Raw genomic sequence first — 24209 nt, 5'->3', positions numbered from 1 at the left:
ATCAGCTCAGGGATGCCAGGGACTCCACCATCACACCATTCCTGCTCAGTTGTAAATACTTCTGAGAAATAACGCAAAATACAGTGGAGAGCCATGGAAGGTTTTGAGCAGACAAGGACCGTGATGGAACAACAAACGTTTTTTGATAATGGCCCTTCAGTTTAGTCTGGATCCTACGTGGAGGAGAAATTGAAGGGGCTTGGGACAAGAGGCAGGGAGACAAGGGAAGAACTATTGTTGTGGTCCATTGAGCAGATGACAGTGGGGCCCGTGTCTTGGGCGTGGTGCAGAGTAGCATCACTTGTACTGATTTGGGGTAACAAGTTATCCCAAAACATTATGGCTGAGAGCAATGAATATAAATTATCTCAGCTTCTGTGGATCAGGCATTTGGGAGTGGTTGAGTGGAATAGTTCTGACTCAGGGTCTCTCATGAGGTTGCAGTCAAATGTCAGCCAGGGCTGCAGTCATATAAAGGCTTGACTGTGGCTGGCAGGTCCACTTCTAAGATGAATCATTCACATGGCTGTCGGCAGGAGACCTCAGTTCCTTGCCATGTGGGCCCTTCCACAGGGCTCCTTGAGTATACTCATGACACGGTAGTTGGTTTCCACCAGAGTGAGTGATTCAAGAGAGCAAGAAGCCACAATGTCCTTTTTGATCCAATTTCAAAAGTCACACTCATTTCTCTAATATCTTCATTTATTAATTCAAATTATTGTCATTTCTCTGATGTCTTATTGGTTACAAGTCAACCCTATTCAATATGGGCCCTCCCACCTTGACTACATAAGAGCATGCACCAGGAGGAGGGGATCATTGAGGTCAGTTGAGATCATTGAGGTCACCTCTGAGGCTGGCTACCACATCAGCTTGTTGAGTGAGTGAGTGAGGACACAGCCTGGGGCCATGTGGAATGAGTCTGGGAGCTTCCTGCTCCAGGTGGGATCTCATCAGCTACACTTCTGAATCCTTCCTGACACAGTACTATACAATCCTGGCCCACAGCAGGCGCTTGGCAAATGCTTGTCTCTGTGACGGCTGGAGGCTTCTTCCTCTGCTCCCCACTGCAGACAAGGAGAAGGCCTGGGCTCCTGGGTCTGGTAGGTAAAGCTCTGGTTCTCTGATGTTTCCAAGCCCACTCCCCGTGACCTCTCCAGCTATATGAGGCCACCCCTGCTCCCTGTGCCTGATGGAGCCTTCCAGTACCTAGGCCTCCTTCTGCCCCCTCCTGACTGCCACAACCCTCATGTGCCCCCTCCCTCCTTCTCCGAATACTGCCAGCATCCCAGTGGGTAGATTCTGGCTCAGCAGTACCTGCTGCCTGGGCTGGGCACTTCTCTTTATATGTTTAAGCTTTCTTTGGTGGAAGAACCCTTGTCCATGCTTCTTATGCTGGAGCCCGATATCAAATAAGCCAAAGCAGAGTTGCCCTAGATGAACCAGGAAACCCGCACACCTCTGCCAAGTTTCCCAGGTGAAAACCACAGATCTTGTTCAACCCTTATACACATAGAAAACTGAAGCCCAAAGAGATGGCCTTGGTCCACTGGGCTGCTACAACAAAATGCCACAGACTGGGTGGCTTATAAACAATGGAAATTTATTGCTCACAGTTCTGGAGGCTGGAAGTCTGAGATCAGGGTGCCAGCATGGTCGGGTGAGGGCCCTCTTCTGGGTCACAGGCTTCATTTATAAGGGCTTCATTTATAAGGGCACTAATCCCATTCTTGAGGGCTCCACTCTCATGACCTCATCACCTAATTACCTCCCAAAGGCCCCACCTCCCAATACTATCACCTTGGGCATTAGGTCTCAACATGTGAATTTTAGGGAGACACCAGCTTTCGGACCATAACAGCGATCTTGCACAAAGAGGGAGCAGCAGGGCGAGGTCTTCATCTCCTAATTCTTGGGATTCTGCCGTTCCTTGCTCCCCACTCTGTTGTGAAGAACAGAGCCAGGGTGTGAGGTTATAGGGTTGTGTGGGGTCCGGCCGAGGTTCACAGGGGGTGTCAGCCGGATATTCCCCAGCTCAGTCAGCAAAACATTTTTTTCTTCAGGGGAAAGGCATTACAGATATTTTGCCAAGGGAAGTCTAGAAAGATCTGTGGTAAGAGGCTTTTATGTGTATTTAAATCTTTCTGCTTTTGAGTGTCTCTTGGCACCTGTGAGAGGGGGAGTAGGATGGTGTATTAGTCCAGGTCCTCTGAGAAGTAAGCACCAAGATGGGATTAAAAGTGCACGGATTTTATGAGGGCAAACATTTGTGAGAGAAAATGGGAAGGGGGCTGGGAAGGCTAGGAGAGCCCATCAGACTGTGATGCAAGTGGAGGAGAGAGGGAAGGAAGTTTGGCGGGAAGCATTCTTGACCACACAGTTGACAGCAAGGAAGCCAATCAGAAGAATCCATGTCTCCCAGGACCGGGCCTGCCTTAGTATCTCTGCTATATTGGGGAATTGGCTAGAGGGAGCCTGAGGGAAGTCTAGTCTCAGCATAAACATGGCGATGGATTTCAGAGTGTCACGGCGGGGCCCTTGTTCGGTATTGCATCCTGTAATCGGAGCCCTGTGGGACACGTTCTTATGGCCACCCCAGATGGCATGGTGACTCCCATTTTACAGGCAGAATTCCAGAAAAATTCCAGGGTCTGCCTGAAGTCACAAAGCAGAATGAGAATCCTCACCTCTCGACTCTCATCCCAAGCTCCTTCCTGTGTGACGTAAGTCCTCAGTCCAGAGGTGGTTGATGGATTCTTAGTGCATCTGGACTTAGCATCCCAGGTAGGTAAGCAGGGCTGTGTGCTTCAGGGTCAAGAGCTACCTGTCCCTAGATTTGTAATGAGATCACCACCTCAACAGAGGCTGTTCAGGGAAATCCTCAGGGCCACCGTTTATCTGGCAGGGTATTATGAACTTCACAGAAACGTCTCACACCAAATTTAATTGACTTTAATTCATCATAAAGAAAGAAAGTGATTCTGTACTTTTGGAGTAGGAAAGTTAAAAGTTCATGAAATCAGAGGCTTGGAATCTCTGCTCCAAGCCAGGCTGTTGGGCTGTGAGGGACATTTCATTCTCCCCTCTTACAGGATTGCGTTAAAACTCCAACATGACAGGAATTCCAATGGTCAGGACTCCGCGCTCCCACTGCAGGGGGGCACCGGTTTGATCCCTGGTCGGGGAACTAAGATCCAGCCTCTCTACTCTGAATCCAGAGGAACAGAGTAGACTGTTTGCAAAAAAGGACTTGGACCCTCTCAAGAGCTTTCAACCTCAACTTCTTCCACTTGGGATGTGAAATGCTGGTCCTGCCATATCCAAATCTGAATATTGAAAGAATAATTTAAAAAAGAGGATCCAAAATTATATTTTCTCAACTATGAACAAAAAAAAATGCATAGAAAGAAGGAAATATATCACAATACCTAAGTGTTGACTTGGTTACTGCTTGAGGATAGTATTGTAGATGGACCGTATTTATTTTCCTTTTTCCACAAATGAGTATGTAGTTTTAAAAATACATTTCTTAGGGTTCCAGTTCTGACTAAGATGGAGTAAACATAGTCTGTCCTTCCACTGAATGCAAATAAAAACCCTGGACAGAATGCAGGAAGCAGCTCTCTGAGGACTCTGAAAAAGAAATGGTAGCAGGTGGACTGGGAAAGGGAACCAGAACTTGGAGTATAAACAATCTGGTGGCGGTCTCCTGTTTTGCTTTTTGCTCCTGTATCTGCTGGCCTGGTCTCAGAGGCAGCGTGAATCCTGGAACTGTGCAGTAGACATGGAAAGAAAGAATTCCAAGAGCAGCCCTGTCTTTCTGGTCTGAGGAGTAGGAAGGAAGGCCTCTTCAGGACATAAAGAGTGAGGGAAATCTCTTTTTTTGTTGTTCTTTTCTCATATAGTCCTGTCCCCGGGCAAGCCTCATATTGAAGTTGAAACTGGGCAGCAGAAGTAGCAGTAACAGTGGAAGCCGGGAAAGCACCTAAAACTCGGAGGGGAATCCTTTTGTCTTACCAAGAGAACTGTGGCTTGAAAGGTGTGTGTGCTGGGGAGGAATCCCCTTGCTTTTTTCTCTCTGTTCGTCCTGTCACCTGTCCCAGAGCAGAACCGGTCACAGAATGTATGCAGGAGAGCAGGGAGACTAAAAGCCCTGATTTCTAGCTGGAGGACCAGGGAAAGGGTGGTCTTGAAACCTGGGGAGTGTGGGAGAAACTGTGGAGAGGAAGCTTGAGAAATGGATCCCATAGGCTCACATGTATGGATCTGACCCTAAACAGTATTCCAATGACTTTGAGAATGAAACTACTATGCAGACCACCCGGATTTCAGACTGGGCCCTGGGTGGCACAAGCTTAGGGCAGATCTGACTTACGTTGCAAAAGTTTTGAAAACTGATAATTGAACCATGGCCCTGTTAAAAAAAACAAAATTCAACTGCGTAAATTTTAAAAATCTTATTGGCTTTATTCAGTGATTCATGAATTGGGCAGTATCCAATCTAGCAAACAGAAAGAGCTCTGAGGAGCCGTACAAAATGAAAGACTTTTATAGGCAAAAGGGAGCAGAAACGAGGAAGTTATTCTAGGCAGAAAATCGCATTGGTTATTGCAAGGTTACTTTCCTTTAGGGGATGGCAGGGGTCTATCAGGCAGATTACCTAACTAGTGCTGATCAGGTGATTCCTGTTTGACTGGTTTAATATTCCATTTCTGGGATAGCTGAAACTGTAGTTAAGTCTCAGTTTGGTGATGTGGGGCTTAGCATAAGTGACTCCATTTGGGGCCTGTTGTCTTGTTTTTAACAGACCACAGGAGGCAGACCAGAACTGATCCTAAATGGATCAAATGCCTCCTAAAACAAAGACTCAACATTTTCCATAGTATTTAACCAAGACCTAGAGTCTTACAATATAATATTCAAAATGACCAGGATACAATCCAAAATTACTCTGCATACAAAGAACCAAGAAAGTCTAAACACTGAGATGACCCAAATGTTGGACTTATCAGAAAAAGACCTTAGAAATGAAAATATAGAAAGTCTCAACAGAGAAATAGAAGATATAGAAAATAACCAAATAAAAAATTTTAAACTAAGAAAATACATTAATCAAAATCTGAAAATATATCAGATGGCCTTAGTAGCAGAATGGCAGAGGAAATTCAGCAAACTTGAAGTCAGATCCATAGAAATTATCTGTAATAAGCAGAACATCCACCTCTGCCAAATGCCCTGTTCCCTGGAACATGTGAACGTTACTTTACATGATAAAAGAGAGTTTGCAGATGTAACTGAGGTTATGGACTTTAAAATCCAGACTATCTAGATTATTGGGTGGGCCTAGTCTTATCACATGAATCCTTAAGAGCAGAGATTTTTCTCTGGCTGGATTCGGAGGTGCAGCAGAAGGAAAAGTCAGAGGTATTCAAAGCATGAGAGGGACTCAACCCACTATTTTTGGAGGGGCCACATGGAAAGCATTAAAAGGACTGTGGGCAGCTTCTAGGAGAACAGAGCAGCCCCCAGCTGATAGTTAGTAAGGAAGTGAGGTCTTTTTCAACTACAAGGAACTGAATTCAGTCAACAATCTCAATAAGCTTGGAAGCAGAATCTTCCCCAGAGCCTCCAGTAAAAAACACACATGATTTCAGCCTTAGGAAATGCCTTGATTTTGGCCTTGTGAGACCCTAAGCAGAAGACTCAGTCAAGCCCAGCCAGACTTCTGACCTATAGAAATTGTGAAGTAATAAAAAGGTGCTGTTTTAAGCCACTAAGTTTGTGGTAATTTGTCATAGCAGCAAGAGAAAACTAATACATTTCCCAATATGACTAGCAGTGAGAAGTAGTAAGATATTAATTTAAGTGGATTATGAAAAGTTATATGTATATTATAATCTCTAGTGCAACCTCTAAAAAAACTATACAAAATTAAAGTGGAATACTTAAAAATATTAATAATTCAAAAGAAGGCAGGAAAAGGGAAATAAAGGGATGAAAAACAGAAAGGACAAATAGAAAACAATAAAATGGTAGACTTAAATCCAAATATCAATATTTTGGGCATAAACACACCAATTAAGAGACAAATTGGATATATTAAAAAAGACCCATCTACATGCTGTCTACAGGAAACACACTTTAGGTTAAAAGTAAATGGATATAAAAAGACGTATCACGCAAACACTACTTAAAACAAAACTGGAGTGGTTATGTTAATGTCAGACAAAATAGACTTCAAAAAATTAAGAAGGATAAAGAGACAGTGCATATTGATAAAAGGGTCAATTCACCATGAAGACATAACAATCCTAGGTGCGTATGCACCTAAAAACAAAGCTTCAAAATACATGAAACAAAAATTAATAGAATTGCAAGGAGATGTACACAAATCCACAATTTTAGTTGGATACCTCAACATTCCTCTCTTAGTAATCAATAGAACAAGTAAAAAGAAAACCAGGCAGAGTGTAAAAGAATTGAAACCACCATCAATCAACTGGTCCTAACTGACATTTATTGAACACTCTATCCAAAATAATCTTTTTTCCCCCAAGTGCGTATGAAACATTCACTAAGACAGACCATATCCTACATCATTAAGTAAACATTAACAAATTTAGAAGAAATGAAATCATACAACATATGTTCTCTGACGTTGATGGAATTAAACTAGAAACCAATAACAAAGAGATGGTTGTAAAATTTCCAAATACTTAGAAGTTAAATTACACATTTCTAAATAATACATGGGTTAAGGAGGATATTACAAGGGAAATTAGAAAATGTTTTGAAATGGACAAAAATGAAAATGCAGTATACAAAACTTTGTGGGATGCAGGTATCAAATCAATAATCTAAGTTTCCACCTTAGGAAATTAGAAAAAAGAGCAAAATAAACTCAAAGCAAGCAGAACTATGGAAATAGTAAAGAGCAGAAATCAATGAAATAGAAAAGGGAAGAACAATAGAGAAAATTAAAGACACAAGGTAGGTAATTTTTTAAAAAGATTTTTTAAATTGATAAACCTCTAGCCAGACTAACAAAGAAATAGAGAAGACAAATAATCAGTGTGGAGAATGGAAATGTGATGTCACTATAGACCCTGCAGTTAATAAGGATATTAAGGGAATACTATAAACAATTCCACATGCATAAATTTGACAATTAGATGAAATGGACCTATTCCTTGAAAATCACAAACTATCAAAACTCACCAAAGATGAAATAGATAATTTGATTAATCCTTTAACTATTAATGGAATTGAATTCTTTGTTAAATCCTTCTGAAAAAGAAATCTACAGGCCCAAATAGTTTCACTGCTGAAGTCTACCAAACATTCAAAGAAGAAATAACACCAACTCACATATCTCTTCCAGAAAATAGAATAGAGAATACTTTCCAACTCTTCCTTAACCTAATAAAGGGCAACTACAAAAAGGCCTATAGCTAACATCATAGTTAATGGTAAAAGACTGAACACCTTCTAAGATTAGGTATAAGGTAAGACTTACTATAAAAGCTACAGTAATCAAGATAGTGTGGTATCGGTAAAGAGAAAGACACGTATCAAACAGAATGAAGAGTATGCAAAGGTGCAAAGGCAGCTCAATGCACAAAGGACAGCCTTCAACGAACGGAGTTGAAACTATTAGACATCCACATGAAAAAATATGAACCTCAAACTAAACCTCACACCTTATACAAAAGGATCATGGAAATAAGTGAAAATTTTAAACTCTCAAACATTAGAGAAAATCTTTGTGATATTAGGTTAGGCAAAGTGTTCTCAGACGTGACATCAAAACAACGATCCATAAAAGGAAAAACTGGTAAGTAGCACTTCATCAAAATTTAAAACTTTTGCTCTGCAAAATACACTTTTAAGAGAAATGAAAAGACAAGCTAGACTGAGGAAAAATATTTACAAACCCATATCTGATAAAGGACTTGTATCCAGAATATACAAAGAATTCTCAATATTCAATAGTGAGAAAACAACTCAATTTAAAAACAGGTAAAAAAGTTGAATAGACACTTCACCAAAGAGGGAATGTGGAAGGCAATTAAACACACAAAAAAATGCTTAACATCATTAGGGAAATGCAAATTAAAACCACAATACGCTAATACCACACACCTATCAGAATGGCTGAAATAAAAAATATTGGCAGTTCCAAATACTGGTGAGAAATTGGATCTCTCATAGTGGAAGGCAAAATGGTATTGCCACTCTGGAAATCTGGTAGTTTCTAAAAGTTAAACATAACCTTTACCATACAACTGAGCAATCCCACTCATAAACTTATGTTCACATAAAAACCTATACACAAATATTTGTAGCAGTTTTATTCAAAATCGCCCCAAACTGGAAACAATCCAAATATCCTTCAACGGGTGAAGGTAAAACAAACTGTAGCGCATCCAACAATGGAATACCACTTAGCCATAAAAAGCAACATGTGTGAATCTCAAAGACAGACAGAAAGTAGCCAGTCTCTAGGTGTGACATTCTCTATGATTCTATGTATGTGACAATGTGGAAAAGACAAATCTATAGGGAATGGAGAACAGATAGGTGTTTGCCAGAGGTTGGTGTGGGGCAAAGGTGTGACTGCCAAGGGGCAGCATAAGGGAATTCTTTGGTTGATGGAACTGCCCTGTGTCCTGATTGTGGAGGTAGTTACACGAATGTGTTAAAAAACAGAGAACTTTACACAGGAGAAAGTTAATTTTATGGTGTGTTAATTAAAAATTTTTAAAAACTGAAACAAAAGATATTCAAATAAATTTCTCTTTAAGAATGTTTTCAAAGAAATTTTCCACCTGGGTTTCTTCCTGATGGGTTTCTGCAGCTTTGGGGGGGCTCTGCCACACCAGCCCTGGTGTTTGTGGTTCTGTTTATTCATCTGTAAGATGAGATCAGTCTCGAGTAGCGATTTTCCTTCTCCCCCGACCCTAAAATTACACCCCTGGGCAGGCCCTTTGCGGAAGTGAGGGTGGGGCAGGTTTGGAGAGAAGGAGCATTTGGCCTCCAGTGGGCTCTGACCCACAGAGCGGTTGTGCTCTTGACTGGCCCATGTACTGTTTGTCTGAAAATCTCTGGATTAGAATTGCTGCTCCTGACCCAGATCCACACACACCTGGGGGGTTTGAACAATCCTGGATTTTAGGGCCCACTCATTTATCCCTTTGGCACATACCCCACTGGACCCCAGCGGTCAGCCAGACCAGCGCACTGGCTCTAATGATCAGCAATCTAAACAAGGCCCTTTGGGGGAAGCTGGAAGTGTGCTCCTCGTTCTAGGAGTCCCAGATTGCGCATGGATTAAACATTGTGCTTAATCCAACGGGAAGTCTGAAAAGGCTTCGAGGTCTAGGCCTCCTTAAAGGCAGGGTCTGAAAGGACTGAAACCATTTTTCTCCCACACAGGATGACTTTTTGGAAGAGCACTTTCTAAGCAATAAAGGGCTGTGCGCAGATCGGGGAGCTGCTGTTGTGAAGACGACTTGCTGGCCCGGGCCAGCAGGGCCAGAGTATCATTCTTGATGAGAGCTGCTGGTTACACCGAGCACCAAGCACCTACCATGTGCCAGACACCGTGCTAAGGAAGCACTGAATCTTCACGACAACCCTGTGAGGAAAGGGCTGTCATCGCCTGGACGAGGAAACTGAGGCTCCAAGAGGCCCCAGATCACACAGGCAGGAGGTGACAAGGCTGGGTTCCGGTCCCCAGCTCCAGCCTTCTGAGCCGAGGCCTGTGAGAGGAACCTCTGAGCCTGATGTCAGGCCTGCTCTCCACACGTGCCCCGAGATGGAGACCAATACCACCTTTCATCAAAGGCTGGTAGGGGATCTTGCCACGTACAACAGCGCTCAAAAAGAAATGTTTTTAAAGAAATTTTATACAATGGAATGCTTCCTTTGAAAACTATCTTATGCGTAAATCCAGTCTAGAAAACCAGAGTTGAAGGTGGAAGCAGGGTTGGCTTGGGGCCCCCAGGGCTCCTGGAGTACCGCTTGAAGGCTACTTATCCAGTAGGTTGGCACTTACTGTGAGAAGCATGGGAGGTGCCATGATGCTTAAGGCTGGCTTCGTGTTCAAAAGAATGAGGCGGGATTGTGGCAGACTCATTCCTGGGTTGGTCGGTCGCGGGGAGGGCTGCAGAATACCAAGCTTGCCATATGCATTGGGTGCTGGTCCATTTGGTTCACTCTCCCCTCTGGTCAGCAGCTATGAGTTGTCACTCGCAGGGTAGGAAACTTATCTTCACCATCTTACATTTAATAAGCTGAATCTTTAAAGATATGAGTTATAAGATTAAGAGCTGCAGTACCCTTCCTTTTTTCTTGCCCTTAAAAAAGGCATCATCTGGTTTTTCTGTATCAGTGAAAGTAGAATGTTTTAAGTACAGATCTTGGTGTAGGATCAATGGCAGATCTGTACCTCTGACCTGGGGCAGGGGCTGGTGGAATGGCTCACAGTGGAATCATCAGACGGACCTCCTTCTCATAGATGTCGGGGATCACTCCCATGGGGGAGCTGACCATGTGCACAGTGTTCTTGCCAAACAGCTGGAACTCATAGTGGATGAGCTGCTCCCAAAAGCCATTGTTGGGCCGGATGATGGGCCGGCATGACTTGGTCCATGTGTGGGCATCCAGCAGGGACATGGCGTGGTACTTCATGAGATAGGCAAGGCAGAGGGCGGCCGAGCGGCTCACACCGGCGGCACAGTGCAACAGGGTGCGGCCCTGCTTCACTTCCACGCTGTGGATGTGGTCTGCAATGGGGTCGAAGAAGTCACAGAGACGTGACATGGGTGTGTCAGCCACAGGCACCTGCACGTAGTGGATGTCCTCGTATAAGGTGTTCACCACCTCCACTGAGACGTTGATGACCGTGGTGATGTGGTTGCTGGAGAGCATGAGCTTGTTGTTGGCGGCTACCCCGTTGCTGATATACAGGCTGCTGGTGATCTGTGAGAGGCCGCTGACCGAGGGCTGCCGGAACTGAACTGGGAAGGCACACGGAGATGCTGTCATCGGGCCGGTGGGTCAGCGGCCAGTGAGACATGGACACTGCACCTTCCTGCTAGGCTGTGTCCGTAGAAAACTGCAAGGAGGGAGAAGGGACAAATGAGGAGCCAAAGTTCTGTCCCCCCACTTAACATAATTCAGTGGCTGCCCACTGTCACGATGAGATGGAGCCCCTAAGCTTGGCTGTCAAGGCCATTTGTGGCCCAGCTCCTGCCCATCTCTTCAGCCTCCTGTTAACCTTTCCCGCGTCCTGAAGGGCTCGGCTGGGCTGAGCCACTTACAGTTCCGTATGGACACTGGTCCTTTCTGGCCCAGGGCCTTTCCTGCTCTCATCCTAGAACCCCCTTTCCTTACAAGCCTGTCAGGTCCTAATCTGTTCCATTCAGCAGAGGACTGTTGAGCATTGGGATCTTAGCCAAGGGTCACTTCCTGAGGGAAACCTTCCAGAACTACACCCCTCACCCATATATGATCAAGTCCCAGCTCCAGGCAGGCCCTATGTGCCCTGCTTCCTAACATTTCCTGAAGAAGTGCTTTTGCCGTGATCTGTCTGTGAGTTCTCTTGGGATATCACTGTGTCTATCTTCACTCCTACTATATCACCAGTGCCCAGTTGGGTGTCCCCACAAGTAGGTGCTTAAAAATATTTGCTGAATGAAGAAATGACTCCAACAACCACAACTCTGCCTCCTGAGAGGTTTTCTGGAAAAGATGAGGTCTCTGGCCATGTTTCTCTAGAATTTTGGGGAGGAGCTGGGTGGAGGTGAGGGTGGTTCTTAGGCTGCTGGAGAGGAAGGCCAAAGGCTGCATAGACAAATCCTACCTGCCAGTACCCCAGAGTCCAATGCAATAGGCTCACCCCAGGTAGGGCAGATGGGGCTGGTTTGTTCTAAAAGTCTTGTGAGGGTAGGGGAAAAGCCCCACCCCCAACCTCACCCAGTTGGAAGCCTAAACGCTAAGGAATGTTCCGGATCCTCATCATCTGAAAACCTAGAGAGAAATGGACTGAGGGCCCCCAAAACTAGTACCCAGTGGGCAACAGGAATAGGGGAGACTGCTGTTCATCACAGGGACAAAAAGTGTGCAGAGGAGATACTGCTCTGCAAGGTGAGGGTAGTAATGAGAGGAAAGTCATTTTCATGCTAGTCAAGAAATATTTATCAGGCACTGTAGTAGGTACTGGGGATACTGAAATGTACAAGTCAGCCATGCCCCCCCCCCCCCAGAGCTCAAAGTCTAGTGGGAGAGACAGACATTAAATAGGCAATTATGGGCGCAACAGAGTTGGAAAATAGGGATAACAGTGCCTACCTTATAAGAATCTTCTGAGGATTAAATGAGGTAACCCGGGTAAAGTGTTTAACAACAGGGCCTGGCACATTTATCTACAAATGATAACTACTGTTGCTGTTGTTAGGGAAGTTAAAATGCAGGGCATTATGGGAATGAAGAATAATGGTATTTATTTCAGGCTGGGGCTAAGGAGTTGCGAAGATCGCCTGAAGAAATGACACAAAGATCTGAAGAACGTTTCGCGTGAGGGGGAGGGAGAGAGAGAAAGAGCGACTCGGCAGCATCTCAGTTTCACCATTTTATAGCGTACAAAGCCTTTGGTTCGATCTCCAAAACAGCATAACGAGCCGGTGTCTGGAGTTAATATCTACATTTTACACACGGGGAAGGTGAGGCAGAGTGGGGAAAAGGACCTGTCTAGGGTCACAAAGCAAGGTTCAAAAGCCGGTCTTTCTGGCCTCATTATGTGTGGGAAAAGTGGGCAAACACCTCGGAGTTTTCGTTAATACTGGGTTATAAACGTGGAACAAAGTCCAAGGGTTGACGGGAGAAAGGGGCCGCTTCCAGGGCTGAGTCAGGTAGGTTTCCTGGGGAGTTGGCGTTGGAATGGGCTTCTTCGCCCGCTCAGTGTCAAGACCTCGGTGTCTTACCTCTCTCTCGCGGGCGGGAGGGCAGGTTAGTTCAGGAAACAACCTTGGGCGAGGGTCTCCAGGTGAGAGAAGACCGGTCACGACCCAGGAGCCGCAATCCCCGCCGGCCCGGTGCTCCGGTTTCCATAGCAATGGTCCCTCGTCGCGGGGAGGAATGGGCCGTGCTGTGGGTCTCCGGAGAAACCCAGGCCTCGTCTCCCCGTCCCGGAGCTGCCCCGCCCGGATTCACCCGGTTACCCGCCCTGCGATCACGCGGGGACCACAGCAGTCCTAGTCAAGAAGTAGGGTCTGCTCTGCGCGCTGCAACCAGCAGCTTGTCACCCAGCCAGTCTCCATGGCAACGCGCCGGGCCGCACCACGGCGGCCGCCGAGGGACAATCCTGCCGCGTCCGCAGCCTTCCGGGCTTTGCGCACAAGGCCCGCCCACCCCACTCCCCCATCCGCCACCCCGGTCCCGCCTTCCTCTCGCGTCTCCCGGGCAACGCGCGGTGTACCGCGCCTCGCGTCTGCGCAGAGGCTCGCTCCGCGTCTGCGCCAGCCTACAGAGCTTGGGTACCGACCTGGCTCGCGTTCCCCAGTCGCTCCCAAAGGTGGAAGAAGAGAATCCTGCAGTTAGCCAGCAGCCCAGGCCCTCCGTCACATGGAACCTAGGCTCGCCCATTGCCTGTGCGGTGGCCCCCCGGGCGACCACCAGTTCTGGCACCAGCCCGGCCTCGGCCTTCTTCCGGCGCAGTAGGCTCGGCAGCCGCCCCGACATTCACGTACGGACCAAGCCGCAGATCTGCTTCCTGCGGCCGCGGACCGCTCAGCCGCCGGTGCTCTTCAGGTGCGGCCCGGGGGCCCAGAGCGTTCGTCAGAGCCCGGGCCGCCCGGGGGAGCCGAACTCCCTCAGACCCCTGCTCCCTAAGCCGGCCGAGGGGACCTTGGCCCTGGCTCTCCAGAGCCTCGGGCCCCTCAGAGCCCGGCCCTTTCTTAGACCCCAGGAGAGTCTGAATTTCCCAGTCCAGCGCCTCGCCCGCCGTGGAGCCCGAACGCCCTCAGTCCAGACTCCAAGGGAGTCTGGAATTCCCACCTCCAACCCACATATCCTCCGAATCGCCGCGGGCCCGGCCCTCTAGTCTACCAGGTTTGACGTCGTGTATCCCGAGGGTCCCTAGCACCCTCTGGGCCGAGCCTTGAACTTCCTTAGAGCCTGATGAGGCGCAGGTCCCCTCAGGCCTGACATTCCCCTCCTCAGCCTCTACTTTCCGCAGTGGCCCAGGGAAAGCCCCCAGTTCCCTCAGCCGGGCCCCAATCCCCACAGACCCCAGTCTCCCCTCCCCTCCTCCATTTCACAGCCCCCTCACAGCATCCTCCAGCCTCCCACAGAGGCCTTGCTTTGGAAAGCAATTTGGTTCAAAATGATCATTATTTATTACTTGTAAGGGAATATTTCCATAAAACTGCCTTTTCCCCCCCTTCCCAGGAAGTAATGGTAAATTTGGTGCACCACTGAGTGGGTGAAGACTGTTTCATGTGTCTTTAAGTATTTTAGGTCTTTTTTTTTGTTTTTCTAATGGAATTTGGGAGACTTTTGTTTTGTGAGCATCTTGATCTCTAAACTAGCCTTTTCCAACCCCTCATGTCTTTGCTGTCAGAAAAAACATAAATGGGAGATAAGGGGTGTTTGTTTCTACTAGTTTGTAAATGTAAAAACATTCATAAAACCACAGTTCCAAACTGGCTGAAAATGAATTAGGAAAAACAAATTTTAATCCTTCAAAATGTTTTATCCTTTAAAAATTGTCCTAGTTTTTGTCCTATCAAAATAATATACACTTATCATAGAAAAATCAGGCAAGGAAAATGAATGGCTAGAGACGATCACTGTTACCATTTTGGTGTATATTGTTCCAGATCTATTCATATATATGTACTGCAACATGCTTACACATTTTTTTTTGCGGGGGGGTGGGGGGGTATATGTCACAAAAAAGTATACTATTTTGTAATCTTTTTTCCCCCACCCAATACACTTTGGATGTCTGTTTTATTCATAACTGTGTAATATTTTATTGTATGACCTAACCACAATTTATTCATTTGCTTCCCTATCGTATATTTAGGTAGTTTCCAAATTTTAGAAAGAAAATATTATGAGTAATTATTTTTAAGTGGGCAAAAATATGTGTGTAGTTGCAAAACCACTTCACGGTGTCACCAAATTGTCAAAAAGTGAAAATTCAAGGCCTGGTATTATCCATTTTTGACCAATTCCTCATTTTGACCAAATTGTTATCTCTAGTTTGTCCTGGAGCACCTGGCTCCATTCCATCACCCCCATCCCATCCCAACTTCTGCCTCTCACTCTACAGAGTCTCCTCAAGTCCTTGTCCACCCCAAACTTCCTTCACTTTTCTAGACTTTTCCCAAACCCTTTTCCCTTAGAATTCCCCCATCAACCAACCTAACCTCTGTCCAAACACTTTATTCTCTTTTTTCCTGTTTCCTCTGACCTCCCCCACCCAGATCCCCCTTAGACCTAGGCTTGAGCAGTGACCCCCCCATCTCAACCCCCCTCAGATTCATCCCTCTGACTTTGCTTCTTTCACCTAAGACCCTCGCCTCCCATTTCAAACTGCGTTTTCTTAAGATGACTGCTCCTGTGGACAGTTCTGAATCCCTGTTGACACTTCTCTTGTGGATTACTTTGACCTTTCTACATCCTTCTCAGGATGGTTTTCCCTCTCAGCATCCAAGAAACACCCATTTAGTGCACATTTCCTACAAGAAGAAACCTAGGCCTACTCCCTTGCTCCTCTGACAACTATGACAGGGTGGTGCCTCTCCCAAGAAACTTGGGGAAGCCTCAGCCACTACCCCAGGATCCCATCAGATCAGGTCCTGTCCTAGCCCTGGCCTAGCCATCAAGCCTGTACCACCTTCTCCTCCCTCTCCAGCTTAATGAATTCCAGTGAAGCAGCAGTGAAAAAATTTTTACCCAAGAGCCACTTATCTCGGGTGATTATTCGTGACAACCTCAGTGCACAACGAATCTATGAGATGGAGGTAAAGTTGTCACAAGCTTTTGCATTAGAGGGTGTTAGTGGCTTGATCCATGTTCATTTCATTCTCCCCAAAACCTTGCGGGGAGATCACAGATCTTAGAGGTGATAGGAAGCCATCAAAATACTCTAATACAAGCCCATTTTACAGAGGAGGCAGTTGAGACTCAGGGTTACTGATTTGCCCAAGGTGTCACAGCTGTTCCTGGGCTGAGGGAACCAAGGAGACTCCATGTCTCTTGGCTCCGGTGGCATTTTTTTCCCTCAAAGTACATTAGCTTTCTATTTAGGGACTCCCTGAATGGATTCCTACTATCTCCCATAAAAAGAAGTCTTGGCGCTTGAAGTGGCATTGACACCATTTGGTCACTTTTTTCCTTCAGGGATTATCCCCCACTTTCCACATGAGAACTGAGGCTCTTCTACTTTTTGTTTATGGACAAGAAGGGTTTGACCTGCTTACCCAGAAGCCCTCAGAAGAAGAGGGAAACCGCAGCATCATCATCCCACAGACCCTGATTAATTCATTAAATACATCTTTGGGGCCTGCTTGGGACAGGCACTGTCTTGGGCACTAGGAAGAGGCTAGTGAACACGATGGACTCTGAGAATGTACTTGTTTCTTCCAGCAGAGCAGGCAGCCCAGAGTTGAGCTGCTGTCCCCTTCTTGACTCTCTTGAACCTCCCTCCATGTTCCAGGACCAAATCTGGATGGGCGCATGGGATTCTGACATTGAAAACAGTGGGAAAGATGTAAGAGATGGTGTCAGATCCTCTTAAGGGTCACAGAGACCAAAAGAAGACTGGAGGCCTGGATGTTTCTCCCTCTGCTAAACTTCCAGTGGCGTGGTGTAGTGGAAATAGGGTGGACTTGGACATGGGCAGGCCAGCTTTGTGTGAACTTGGGGAGTCACTTTTCCTCCAGGACTCTTTTCTCATTTGTAAAATAGGATCTGTTGGGATCCTCTCAGTTGCAGGTGACACAAACTGAACTTGAACTCGTTCAAGCAAAATAGAGAATGATGAGTTTACATAATCGAGGGTAGATAGGGCAGGGTCACCAATGTTTGGGATGAGAGATGGCAGGGGCTCCAATGCCATTGGATGTGTCTTCCACTCTCCCTATCAGCTCCCCTTCTGCTTCTTTCTGCATGTTGGCATCGTCATCAGGCTGGCTGTCCCTGGGGAGCATGGCCACAGGAAACCCTGGCCTGTAGCCCAGAAAGGAAATGGAGTGCTTCCACTGTTGGTCAAGTTAGACAAATCCTGGAGAAGGACTCCAGTTGGCCCAAGTTGGGTCACGGGCCCATCCATGCCCCAGTCACTGTGGTCAGGTAGTGTAGGCTACTCTGACTGGCCCAGGATGGGTTGGGGGCCAACCCCTATAGCCAGTGGATTTGGAGATATTGCACCTCTGGTAAGTGGGGTGAGGATCTGTGAGATATAACTGGAAACTCTCTTGAGTTGGCTTTATATGTGCCATCCTCCAGCCATCCAGAAGGTCTCCTTTTGAAGCTGTATTGAGCCCTTACATGTTTTGGGTACACAATGTCCATTATGTATTATTATCCCATTTAATAGTTCAGCAAACCGAGGCTCAGAGATGGAGTAACTTCACTAAGGGCTGTCATTGTGGACTTGCAAACCCAGGTCTGACTGACCATGGTGCAGAATGTTCTCCCTAAGGACAGGGACTGTCTTCTCTGTAGACCCAGTGACTTGCTGAGGGCCCAGCTTGTAGGAACTCAGTAGATTTGAGAGGCTTGAGTGGCAGCGTGGCAGTCTTTCTCTCTCCCCCGCAAAGTGCTCCCAGCTTTGGCTAGCCACTGGCTTCTCAGGGCCTCCAGGAGGGCAGCTAAGAGCTAGTGTCCTGGGAATCCTCTGAGCAACGCTCTGAGAACAGTGGATGATGGCCGGTATCCCTTTATCTATGGCCACAGTTCTCAACCAGGACAGCTTTGCTCCTCAGGGACTCTGGCGCTGTCTGGAGGCCTCTTTGGTAGCACAAGTGAGAGTGGGATGGTGCTACTGGCATTTAGTAGGTGGAGGCCAGGGATGCTAATGCTGCTGAATATCTTATAATGCACAGGCCAGCCCCCCGCCACAAAGAATTGCCTGGCCCCGTGTCAGTAGTACCAAGGTCAAGAGACCCTGATCCATAGTAAAAGTGCAATCACTCTGTGCCTTGCTTAGAAATATCTGGGCATATGTCCCACCTTCCTGACTACGTTGTAGTTGCTGTGAAGACCTGCAGCTGATTTTTCATAGTATCCTCTCCACAGCTACCTCATTGGAATAAGTAAATGAATAAGACAAAGGATATGCCTTCCCAAAGCTAGCAGTCTTGTTAGGGACAGGGTAGAAATGGTAGAATAGAATAAATAAGTAGAGTTCAGTGTGACATAGGGGGTGTCACCAACAATATGTGGGGGGCATCAAGTGAGTAATAGGGACTGGGTGATAGGAGTTAAGGAAGGGGGTTTACAAGATGCACCCTTTCTCCTCCTCCCCTCCCCTCTCTTTCTCACCACTCTTCAAATAGAGATGTTAGGTCAAAATCAGGCTCTGAGGCTGCAGACTGTCAGAAGGTACCATAGGAGTTACCTAGCTCAATGCCCTCACTTTGAAATAGGGAAACTGAGGCTCCCTGTGAGCCAAGTTATTGATGAAATATTGGGTCCATCTGGCTCCTTTTCCACCCTCATATCTGGAGCACAGATACCTCTCTTACTGTGAAGTAGCTTCTTCATCCTAACCTCATCTCTGTTTTTTGTAAGACAAGAGCTTCAGACAAGACCAAGAAAAAGATGGGCCACTTGTATGACCACCTGAAAAAAAAATTCATGACAGACCAGCTCAGAAAGCTGGGGCGCTGGCGACGGGAATCCATGAATGTCCGGCAGTACCTGGATAGCATCCGAGTGTACAAGGAGCCTAAGAAGAAAGACCAGCCACCCTAGTCAAGGTAGAGTGATCTGCCCTGGGGCCATGACGACACTAGGTGGACGGGAGAAGAGCTGGAAGGGAGCCAGTCTACACCGTTGTAGAACAACAATAAATGAGACCAGTGGACAGTGGAGCACAAAACCCCTTAGCAATTCTAATATTTCTTGCCCTGTCCTATCCCCTCTTTTCTGGTGAAGGTGATTCTGATAGTCCTGTAGCTGCTGAAGTGGAAACGGCTGAATCGAACCGGCTTCCAAGATTAAGGCATGACCTTTGGTACCCACATGTCTGTTACAATGCCAGGCCAGGTGCGCTGGGACAGTGGTACCTTGGATGGGAAGGGCTGGGTAATGCTGCTGCCTGGCATTCCAGTGGTAAGGAGTCAGGGTGGGGCATCAGGCAGACCTGGGTTAAGGTCCATTTCTGCCATCCATCAGCTGTGTGACTTTGTAACCTCTCTGAGCCTCTGTTTCCTTATCCTAAAGAATGGGGAAGTAGTGTGGGAACCTACCTCCAAGAACTGGCATGAGGATGTGGAGCGCTTGGCCCGGGGCCTGTCATTCTCAGTGGCTCTCATCACGATGCCTGCAGTTAGCTTCCAGCCTTGTCAGTCCCCACCTCCTGGGCTGCCTGCTGTCCTAGCTACGCCCTGACAGCCCATGACATGCCTTTACTTGCTCAGGCTCCTCATCTAGAATGCCTCTTCAGCTCCCCAGGGCTCTCAGGAAGCTCTCTGCATGCTTCAAGCCTTATCTCAATGCTATACCCCCCACCCCACAAGCTTCTCTGACCGTCTTCTGCTTCCTGCCTGCCCCTCCCCCACCCTGCCCAAGCCACATGGGTTCCCCTCCACTCTGAACTTGGCTTACCTGTGGTGGCTTCACTCTGCCTTCCGTGGTGGATGTTTGGGTATTTGTCCCAGCCCTTGATTAGACTGTACAGTCTTTGACAGCGGGGGCCAAGGATCCCCCAAGATTTAGTTCAGGCCTCTTCCGTGCCATTTCCCCCGCCCAGCCCCACCAGAAAAGGCTGCTTCTTCCTGTGCCAACACATCTGTCTGCACTGAGCATGCGGTTGGCCATTTCTTGTTGCTCCCTGTCTCCCTGACCACGTTGTGAATGTTTTGATGGCCAGGATGCTGACTCGTTCATCTCTGCAACCACAATGCCCAGTAACATTGAGTAGTCACTCTATGTTTTTTGGATAAATGATCATTCCTTTGTTTAATTACAGCTTCAGCACAGTGCACAGAGTAAGGGCCTAGTACATATTTTTTTAAGTTAACTGAGTCCTCTCACTTTACAGATGAGGAAACTGAGGCCCAGAGAGGTGACCTGACTTGCCTAAGGTCATGCAGCAAGTTAGTGGCAGAAAACTAAAAGCAGGTTTCCCGACTGCTGTGGAGTGGTCATTCTGCATCACCACAGTTGCTAGGTAAGGACCTCAGTCCTCTTGGTGGCTTTCAGAAGCCTTCTTCATTCATCCTCGTCCTCATCCTCATCCAGTTGTGGGGAACCAGATGTCCATGATGCTTTTACTTTCCCTTTTTTTTTTTTTCTGGCCGCACTGCGCGGCATGTGGGATCTTATTAGTTCCCCAACCAGGGATCAAACCCACACCCCCCTGCAGTGGAAGTGCCAGATTCTTAACCACTGGACCGCCGGGGAAGTCCCCAATTTTCTCTTTTAATGGTCTTCTTTTGAAAACATGCTACTTTTCAGTGGGAGCCCAAACAGACTTTTTCTAGGTTTTTGTCTGTTTTCTTGGCTGAGCACAACTGATTAGAATAATTGACTTTAAATATTAAAATTTTATTACGCAAGCAATATGACTACATTTGCCCAAAACAAAAATTCTTCTATTAGATCAACCACTGCTAGCATTTTGATTTGTTTCTTATATTTTGTATATTCATTTCATTTCAACAACAGTCTTTTTCCTTGGCACTGTACCTAGAGAAGGGGAAAGGGAGGCTTTGGGGATCCTGGTGTCTTCAGAGGGCCCACAGAGCAGCCCCAGCCCCTCTTTTCTCCAGAGTATCCCCAGGAATTCTCCACCTACTAGATCTTCCCTAATGCAGCCTCTCTGAGCTGCACCCCAGTCTAGCCCCTGGCCACATGCACCCTTCTTCCCTAGACGGCTGGCCTTGGCAGAGGGTCTTTGCATCCTCATGCTGTGGCCCAACGGACTGGGGGACCCCTGGGGGTGGGGCGGGTGGGGGAGTTGGGATGTGAACCTAATAAGTCAATTTATAAGCCACTAACTCATCTCAGACTGTGTGGACTTAGTCTTCCCATTTTTGCATGAAAAAACCAGAGGATGTTGCATTTAAGTAAGGAACAAGAAGTGATGGAATTCTGGAGAAGCCGCCTAATTGTTGAGAGAAAAAAAAAATAAAAGGGAAGGAAAATCAGTGAAGGAAGAATGGAGGAGTGTTGAATGGGAAGATATTATTTGAGAAAAAGAATCTTGAAGCTAAGGAGGGCCTTAGGGATTCTTTAGTCCAGAGGACACACACACACACGGAACTCTTCAAATGAAGTCTCACCTGGAAGCCCATTCCAGTAAAACCACTGACATATTCACATTTATTGAGCACTCATATTCCAGGCACAAGGCTCAGCTCTTTTCAAACATGAGTCATTGATTCCTCCCAACAACAAAGTAAGTAATTTTCTTAGCCCTGTTTTATAGATGAGAAACTGAGGCTCAGAGAGCAAGAATCCCACCTAAGATTGGGCAGCTAGTAAGTGACAAAGCCCACCTCAAGCCTGTCTCATCCAAAGACCATCTCCTAAGTGCCATGTGATAAGCTCCCAATCTTTATCACTCTAGTTGGAAGTGGAGGCTGGGGACCCTGAGCCCTCGGGAGCATGAGTTCACAGACAGTGATGTGGCGCCTCAGCTGTGTCGTCAGCTACCTGAGGTTGGCTGTTTCACAGACAGCTGGACTAAACTCCAGGTCCCCCTTCTACTGGGTAGCTAAGGGGAACTTGTCACCCATTTTGGGATGGACAGACTGTTAGGGAGAGTTAGGCTACGTTAGCTGTGGACGAGGCACATGCCCACCCAGGAAGTGGAAGAACAGAACACAGGAGTCCTGACCATTGCCCATTAGCTATGTAAAGATGTTTTCAGTTTTGTCCTCAGGAAACCTTTGTGGAATATCCTTTGTGTCTGAAGAACCGTGCTGATGGCAAGGGGCAGATGAATGATACTCTTTTAATGGGATTGAGTGTTTTGGATGTACCTTTAGTTCTTGCTGAAGACACATTTCCTTCCCTCCTCCCCTTTCACCACATGCACGTCACTCCTTTAGGGTACTTGAAAAGCCTTCCCAGTTTAAAAATCTTGCTAGGTGCACAGTGAACCTAGTTCCTTCTCCAGAGTTTCTCCATAACCTGGAACAAAAGGAGGGAACTTCTGTTTACCAAGCACCTGTTACACGCAAGGCATTTTATATCCTACCTCACTGAGTCCTCACAACTGTACTCTTCAGGTATCACGCCCACTTTTAAGGTGAGGAAACCAAGGCACAGAGAGGCTAAGGAACTTGCTTGGAGTCGCTAGGTTTGAACCAGGGTGTGAGACGCATAAGGCGTGCTCTTTCCACGCCACCCGGCCGCCCCAGTGATGCTCGGCTTCATTGCATGCACCGCCCTCAATTTCAGCCATTGTCAGCTGCAGGAACTGCTCTGTGAGGGATGCCCATTCATGGCCCTGGACCCTGACTTTCCTCCTAGGCTACCACTGTTGGCCATGTGGTCAGTGACACGGCAGGGAGGAATTCTTGGGTGAGGACTTGTTCTCTTCATGGCATGTCCCAGCTCCAGGCTGTCAGGCAGGGGCAGTGGCTTCAGATCCCAGCAGGTGGATGTGGAGCAGCCTACCAAGGGGCTAGGCAGCTAGAATTATAGGGGCAGTTAGGGAGCAGGGGAGGCAGTTGCAGCTAAGAGTGATCCCAAAGTTCTTACATATCCACCCCATCCATCTATCCACATACCCATCCACCACCCATCCACTCACTTATCCATCTGTCCATGTGGCACTTCACCCCACAATCAGAACACAAAGGTGGAGAAACTGATTTTCTTGTTTGCTGTGACACCTCTCACTTCTCCCAATCATTGTGGGGAAGTGGGGTGACCTGCCAACTGGTAGTGCCTCTGCCCTGATTCACTCCAACCTTGGGCAAGTCACATCTCCGCGCTGAGAGTTTGGGGAGCTGGAAAAACCTCAGAGCTGCCTCATGCAGGCCATTTCTCTTATTTCATCAACGGGTGACAGAGGCAGAGAGTGGGGAACTGACTGGCCAAGGTCAGATAAGGAATTAGTGTTGGATTTGGGACTGGATGCCAGGGTGCTGCCACTCATTTGTAAAGTGGGAATGGGAATCCTGGCTCTCCTCACTTCCTGGGATTGTAGGGAGGACCCCACAAGATAAGTGGTGGGAAAGTGCTTTGAGAAGTGAGGTCACCAGGGCAGAAAGTCCCAGAGATGCAACCAAGGCCCCAACTGCTGGGCCAGCACAGATCCCACAATGACCACAAGGGGTCAGCAGACGCATGTGCACTCAGCTGGGATCTGCTGGAAGGCACATACCTGTGAGCCAGGGCCTGGGAGGGAGACCGAATCATTTAATTCCTGGCGACCCCTAGCACAAACAAGAGAATGGATGCATCCCAGCCCAGCCCATTGTTGAATCGGGAAGTGTTACTCGGGTATTACAATTCAGAGCCTCGTCCAGCCGCTGACTCGGGAACTCTGCAGGGTTTTGAGGGCTGAGCCAGGAGCAGGCCTTGGCTGGGACGCCCTGTCTCCCCCAGTAACCTTTCTCTGGGCTTCAGCTCTCTCACCTGCAACTGTTCCAAGGGGGGTGGTGCTGGTGGCTGATGTCTGCACTTCCTTCTGTTCTCAAGCCTGGGATGTGGCACAGAGCTTTGCACACATAATGCTCCATAAATGTCTGCTGAGTAACGTTTACTCAGGAGCAACTCCTGCCCCGAGCAAAGCCAGAAAAATCCAGGTCAGCTTGTGGCCACAGATACAAATGTAGATGCTGGTTTGTGTCTCCTTTACCCAGGAAAAGAGATGCACAAGCTAAGAGGGAGGCAGGGCAGCATGTAGCTAAGAGCACAAATTTGGAAGGAAGGCCTCAGTTCAAATCCCAGGTCAGCTGCTTTGCAGCTCTATGCCCCTTAACAAGTGCCCTGTAAAATAAGTCAGTGTAGAT

At 47.2% G+C, this 24209-nt stretch overlaps 3 protein-coding genes across 8 annotated transcripts in view; 2 read left to right on the top strand and 1 right to left on the bottom strand.

Moving 5' to 3' along the window:
* Positions 1–6836: 6836 nt before the first annotated feature.
* On the bottom strand, positions 6837–13598 carry DUSP18 (dual specificity phosphatase 18). The gene is made up of 3 exons (XM_059895162.1): positions 13547–13598; positions 12987–13256; positions 6837–11119 (listed from the first exon to the last, which is right to left on the bottom strand). Exon 3 carries the CDS (start codon positions 11047–11049, stop codon positions 10483–10485), a length of 567 nt encoding a protein of 188 aa, XP_059751145.1. The 5' UTR covers positions 11050–11119; positions 12987–13256; positions 13547–13598; the 3' UTR covers positions 6837–10482.
* Positions 13118–19320, top strand: C14H5orf52 (chromosome 14 C5orf52 homolog). Its single transcript, XM_059895236.1, has 3 exons — positions 13118–13812; positions 15926–16034; positions 18808–19320. Exons 1-3 carry the CDS (start codon positions 13118–13120, stop codon positions 18988–18990), a joined length of 987 nt encoding a protein of 328 aa, XP_059751219.1. The 3' UTR covers positions 18991–19320.
* The window catches only part of OSBP2 (oxysterol binding protein 2), a 164080-nt gene continuing 158795 nt past the window's right edge, over positions 18925–24209 (top strand). For 4 of the 6 annotated variants that reach the window (XM_059895150.1, XM_059895149.1, XM_059895147.1 and 1 more), the window contains exon 1: positions 20232–20410. In XM_059895150.1, coding sequence (XP_059751133.1) covers positions 20328–20410 — 83 coding nt within the window. In that variant the 5' untranslated portion in view covers positions 20232–20327. Of the gene's footprint in view, positions 18996–20231; positions 20411–24209 lie in introns of those variants that run through there. The other 2 variants (XM_059895148.1, XM_059895152.1) reach the window with 2 other exon arrangements.

Source organism: Balaenoptera ricei, chromosome 14 (assembly GCF_028023285.1).
Source record: "Balaenoptera ricei isolate mBalRic1 chromosome 14, mBalRic1.hap2, whole genome shotgun sequence".
Taxonomy (NCBI): Eukaryota; Metazoa; Chordata; class Mammalia; order Artiodactyla; family Balaenopteridae; genus Balaenoptera; species Balaenoptera ricei.
Note: the sequence above shows the minus strand (reverse complement) of the source record. Positions and strands in the feature narration are given on the sequence as shown.

Bases quoted from the DNA above. Each gene is read 5' to 3' on its own strand.
- DUSP18 (XM_059895162.1), bottom strand. From the start codon at position 11,049: ATGACAGCATCTCCGTGTGCCTTCCCAGTTCAGTTCCGGCAGCCCTCG.
- C14H5orf52 (XM_059895236.1), top strand. From the start codon at position 13,118: ATGGTCCCTCGTCGCGGGGAGGAATGGGCCGTGCTGTGGGTCTCCGGA. The intron at 13,813-15,925 runs GTGCGGCCCGGG...CTCCCTCTCCAG, and splicing joins CAGCCGCCGGTGCTCTTCAG to CTTAATGAATTCCAGTGAAG. The intron at 16,035-18,807 runs GTAAAGTTGTCA...GTTTTTTGTAAG, and splicing joins AACGAATCTATGAGATGGAG to ACAAGAGCTTCAGACAAGAC.